The 6,084-nt window shown below is 46.0% G+C and overlaps 1 protein-coding gene across 1 annotated transcript; it reads left to right on the top strand.

Moving 5' to 3' along the window:
- Positions 1-263: 263 nt before the first annotated feature.
- On the top strand, positions 264-6,084 carry LOC133443664 (tripartite motif-containing protein 16-like). Its single transcript, XM_061720791.1, has 2 exons — positions 264-1,277; positions 3,010-6,084. The coding sequence occupies exons 1-2, from the start codon at positions 292-294 to the stop codon at positions 3,776-3,778; spliced, it is 1,755 nt and encodes a 584-aa protein (XP_061576775.1). The 5' UTR covers positions 264-291; the 3' UTR covers positions 3,779-6,084.

The raw sequence follows: 6,084 nt of genomic DNA, 5'->3' as shown, positions 1-6,084 counted from the left end.
CATTTATCTGTTTTATGTTACATTGTCCTGTTTTGTTTTTATTTTTCTTCACTTGTCCAGCACTTTGGTCAGCTGTTGTTGTTTTTAAAGTGCTATATAGATAAACTTGAACTTGAACTTCGAACGGAGCCTGAGGGTTTAACGGCTGAATCAGTCACGTGGTGCAGCCAGGTGTTGAGATATCTGACCTTATCGTGTTCAGCCCCGCCCCTGAGTGAAGCAATCCTTCATTACTCAGAGTTTTTGTTCAGGGGAAGGTTAAACTGTCTGACAGTTGCTACGAAGAGGACGATGGCGCAGCAGGAAAACCCGCTCGACCCAGTTAAATTCTCTTGTTCCATCTGTTTGGATCTTTTAAAGGATCCGGTGACTATTCCCTGTGGACACAGTTACTGTATGAAGTGTATTAAGGACTTCTGGGATGAAGGAGAGAAGAAACTCCCCAGCTGTCCTCAGTGTCGACGCACGTTTATTCCGAAGCCTGAGCTGCTGAAAAACACCATGTTAGCTGATTCATTGGAGGAACTGAAGAAGACTGGACTCCAAGCTGCTCCTGCTGATCACTGCTATGCTGGACCTGAAGATGTGGCCTGTGATGTCTGCTCTGGGAGAAAACTGAAAGCTGTCAAGTCCTGTTTGATCTGTCTGGCCTCTTACTGCCAGAAACACCTCCAACCTCACCGTGATGCGGCTCCACTAAAGAAACACCAGCTGGTGGATCTCTGTAAGAACCTGCAGGACAACATCTGCCCCCGTCACGGTGAGGTGAGGAAGATGTTCTGTCGTACTGATCAGAAGTGTATCTGTTATCTCTGCTCTGTGGATGAACATAAAGGCCACGACACAGTCTCAGCTGCAGCAGAAAGGACGGAGAGGCAGAGAGAGATGGAGCTGAGTCGAGAACACATCCAGCAGCAGATCCAGGACAGAGAGAAAGATGTGAAGCTGCTTCAGCAGGAGGTGGAGGCCATCGATCAGTCTGCTGATAAAACAGTGGAGGACAGTGAGGAGATGATCACTGAGCTGATCTCTCTCCTCCAGAAGAGAAGCTCTGAGGTGAAGCAGCAGATCAGATCCCAGCAGGAAACTGAAGTGAGGAGAGTCAGAGAGCTGGAGGAGAAGCTGCAGCAGGAGATCACTGACCTGAAGAGGAGAGACGCTGAGATGAAGCAGCTCTCCGAAACTGGGGACCACAACCAGTTCCTCCACAGCTGCCCCTCACTGTCACCACTCAGTCAGTCCACACACTCCTCCGGCATCAACATCCGTCCTCTCAGGTACTGCATATATACAACGTATTTAACCGTTTACTTCGACATGCACATCGGTACGCGGATCCAGCGTCACTTCCAAACTGTATGTCATTCTGACCCAGGATGTATTTGTTACATTGATGTATTTGAAGTGATTTTCACACATTTAACAATTATATATTTAAAATATATTGACACAAATGTGTGTATCATGCCCTTAAACTACTATATGCACTCTTATTTTAGTATTAACAACCTTCATTTCTGTGAAAAAAAAAATTTTTTGGTAAGAACCACATTTCCCTAGAGGCATGCTATACAGCTTTATGCTAATCAGCGCCATATTTGTAGTCACATTAGTTTGGGTTAACCCTAACGTATAAAAACGTTTTAAAAAACATATATCAATTGAATATATGTATTATCTAGTGCATCTGAATTAGTAACTACATTTTATAGAGAAGATGTATGTTAAGGAATTGTAAATATGTTTGTTTATTTAGGATAGTTTATTTAACGTCATGTAAATGACATTGATGTATTCACAGTGATTCAATATAAGTTGTAAATGTACCTGTGTACAGTTTATTTAAATATTTACCGTTCAAAAGCACAATATATTTAACCGTTTACTTCGACGTCCACGTCGGGGCACTCGTCACGTGATCAGGATCTCTGCTCATCACTCTATGACGTAGAGGGGACACTCAGGGAATTCCCTGTGGTTGACGAAATGGGAGAATGGTTACAACAATTACCGTATTTTCTGGACTATAAGCCGCTACTTTTTCCATAGGTTTTCAACCATGCGGCTTACACAAAAGTTCTATTCCGTGGATTTTTCTTCCAACGCTTCCAAACTAAAACAAAATAAATGCAAAGAAGAATACGCTACTTCTTCTTTAGCAGATAGAAGTAGAAGCAGATTTCAAACAGATAAATAGATAAATAAATACTGGTTATTTTCTCTTGGTTCTGTCTCGTTTTAATCAGCAAAGTTGCTGCCGTGTTAAAAGACACTGTTAGGAAAGGATCTATTTAAGTACAAACATGTACATCATTTACAGTTCAAAATCCTTCTGTACATGTAGTAAATATCTAATCTAACAACATAAATATCATTTCTTGCATATCTTTTTTTTTTTAATAGAACGGGTGCGGCTTATATGCAGGTGCGATATATAGTCCAGAAAATACGGTAATTTAAATATCGCCTGTTTCCACTCCCTGGTTCAAAAGCCATTAAAAATGATATTTTGTGGCTGGACGACGCTCTGGTTAAGGTCTGGTTAGGTTAAAGCACCACTTATGATTGGTTAGAAGTAGCAAACGGTTTACAACGGATCCCAATTGACTTCGCACAAGTACAATATCCGTGGTGCTCACACGGAATTTACCACTTTCCGTGCTGGTGCCACGGAAAATAGTGGTGAGAGGTCGTGGGCATTTCACGGATTTTTGTGAGATCAGGTTGAAAACGTTGCAGCTTCAAATTAAGTCTGAATTAGGGTACCGCGTTAAATCGACCGTTGGTGTAACGCAGAACCATAAATCAGCCTTTATTCTGGCCAGATCTGAAAACACTTTGCAACAACGAACAAGCGAGTGATCATGTACATTCACTGAGTGAATATTATGAAAGTAAAATATATATTTCTCGCTAGAAATGTAATCAAAATGCATTTTTATGCAAACCAATTCATATATGCCTTCTTTCAAATAAAGGATGAACCAAGATGAACTTTGGCCTCAACAGGTACTTTCAGGACGTGGCAGCAGCCGTGTCAGAGGTCAGAGGTCGACTACAGGACATCCTGAGAGACACGTGGACAAACGTCTCACTGGCCGTCGCTGACGTGGATGTTTTACTGTTACGACCAGAACCAGAACCAGGACCAGAACCAGGACCAGAACCAGGACCAGAACCAGAACCAGGACCAGAACCAGAACCAGAACCAGAACCAGAACCAACGAGCAGAGCTGGATTCTTGAAATATTCATGTGAAATCACTCTGGATCCAAACACAGTAAACAGAGATCTGTTACTGTCAGAGCAGAACAGAGAGGTGACAGTTATGGACCAACCTCAGTCTTATTCTGATCATCCAGACAGATTCAGTGATGATTATTATCGTCAGGTTCTGAGTAGAGAGAGTCTGACTGGACGTCATTACTGGGAGGTGGAGACAGCAGGTGGAGTTTATGTAGCAGTTTCATACAAGAATATCAGCAGATCAGGGTGGGAAAGTGCATTTGGATGGAATGATAAATCTTGGTCTCTAGAGTGTTACTCAGGCAGTTATGTGTTCTGGTACAACAGCATCAACACCTCCGTCTCAGGTCCTGCTTCCTCCAGAATAGGAGTTTACCTGGATCACAGAGCAGGAGTTCTGTCCTTCTACAGCGTCTCTGGAACCACGACCCTCCTCCACAGAGTCCAGACCTCCTTCACTCGGCCGCTCCACGCTGGAGTCGGGATTAACTCCGGTTCTGGAAAATCAGCTGAGTTCTGTAAACTCAAATAAGATAAACAAGTTTCCTCTTCATTTTTGACGTTTTTGTTCTATAAGATTGATTGTTGTTATTTCCTCTTTTGGAGGTGGAAGTTGTTCTCTTGCAGTTTCACCTGGGAATTATTAATAATATTAATATAAAAACATAGAAATAAGCCTGTGTTGTAATTGTTAACTGTTAGTTTTTAGATTTGATTTGTGTTTTTTATGTTGTATTTCTCTTTTCTTCCACTTCTTTAATATTATTTGTTCTTTTATATTGGACCAATCACCACCACAAATTCCTTGTGTGTCTTAAACCAGTGATTCTTAACCATAGGGCCGCGGCCCACACTTGGGCCGCGAGCGCCACCTAGTGGGCCGCAAAAAAAAATCAGTTTTGTACGTGTGGGCCGCGGGGGCAGCGGGACTGCATAGCAACTCCCAACCAAATGAGGAGAAGACACTCAGCTAGCTGTACGTGTAATAGTAAGAGAAATGGTGTGTATTTACAGAGTAAATCATTCATTTTGCACAGAGTACGTTTAGATTCGCCAGGATCAGGGATCGATTACTTGGGTCTGCGTCCAGAGCGAGCGAGCGCGGTCTGATCATTTATCCCGACGCGTCCCCGCGGCCGGGGAGGTCGGTGCCGCTCGGGCGGCTCCATCGTTACTGCTGAAGGATTGTACATGTAGATGCGCGGGCTGTCGTGTCTGCCGGACTGGACTGTTGGTCGGGATTTCTCAAAAGCATCGGAAAGACTCGGCTGCTCCGCAGCCAGAGAGCTGCGGGCTCCTGCCCGTCTCAGCTGATCAGGCTCGGATGAAACCTGACGCGCTGAGTCCTCTGACAACTGATTAATGTAATGTCTTAAATAAAGTACAATCAAACTAAGTTTTGTTCCCGCTCTATTTTTAAATATGCACACTTGTATGCTTGTGTGTGTGTTCAGGCGGCGCTCCGCGTGTGTTGACGGAGCCTTTCCACACGGCGCGCTGTGTGTGTGTTTTTAAATACAGAAATGACACAAAACTGAGGGTGCGCCTTTCCACACGGCGCCGAATGGTCGTCAAAATACGGTAATTAGCTTGGCTATATACAGAGATGAGAAGCTTAACAGGTGGAAAGGAAAGTTCAACCCAGAATGGACAGATTCATCCTGGTTCAATCTTCCCACTGGGACAAAACCAGTGTCTCATACGTTCAGAGACCGTGGCGTTCAAAGTGCGAAAGTGAAACGCCAACACAAAGTTGTTCATCAAACATATGCACTCAAGTCTGAACTGAAGTCACAGAAAATAAACTGACCATCTTAAAACATCCATATTTGGGTCCACATACAGCTGTGAAGCAGCTGTGAAGGGGCGGGGGGTCCGGGTCGTGGGGGGCATTGTCCCGCGTGGCCCGACACTCCCCACCTCACGGTTTTAACAGCAATATAGACACTGCACATTCAACACTTAATAAATACATTTGACAAGGACACTTAGTTCTGGAGGGGGGGGTCATTGTCATTATGATACCTAGTCCTCCCCCTCCCTGTTTTTATGGCATTAATCACACGCACTCAACACCAGGGTTGGGAGGGGGTCCCACATCACCCGCGCTCCCTCGCCGGCCTGGGATAGGTGGGTCGGGATACCCGGGCCTGGCGGGGCTCGCCGTGCAGCCTGGGGTGCCTTCTGGCGGTGCTGGACCCCCCCGGGGAGGGGGAAACGGTGCGTGATTGTGTGTCTGTGTCGGTGAGAATGCGGTATGGAAGGGTCCTGCCATGGAGGATTTGAGCCTCCATTGGCAGGACAACAAAACTTAATAATTTATCAATATTATATTATACAAAGATGGTTATTAATATCATGATTATATTATTATCATTTTTTATTATCATTATTGTGTTTAGTATATTATATTATTATTAGTATAGATATCGGATAGGTAAATGGATGAATGAATGGGATGCCTGGGTCTGGGGCCCTCCGTTGTCGGTTCTGCACGTGTGTCGCCTTGTTGGGGGGTTCCCTGTCTCCGGGCCCCTCTCCGGTCCCCCCCGCTGCCTCTGCGGCGGGGCGCCCCTCTGGTCTTGGAGGGCCACTTTCGTGGGGGCGGGTGCACCTGCCCGCGTCGGCGGCCGGGGCGGCTCTGTCTCTCCGGGCAGGCTGGTCCCCTGCCGGGTGGGGGTTGTTTGCCTGGAGGGTGAGGGCCTCCTGGCCACGTGTCCGGCCCGGACCGGGTGGCCGGGGATTGCCTGGGTCGCAGTCTGCCGCCGCGGGATCCCTGGCTGCTTCTTCCCGTGTCGTGGGGGGCCCGGGGGGGGCTCACTGGCGGTGGGTTGCTTC

This window comes from Cololabis saira, chromosome 5, assembly GCF_033807715.1.
Source record: "Cololabis saira isolate AMF1-May2022 chromosome 5, fColSai1.1, whole genome shotgun sequence".
Lineage (NCBI taxonomy): Eukaryota > Metazoa > Chordata > Actinopteri > Beloniformes > Belonidae > Cololabis > Cololabis saira.
The sequence above is the reverse complement of the archived record's forward strand: the minus strand, read 5'-3'. Positions and strand labels throughout refer to the sequence as shown.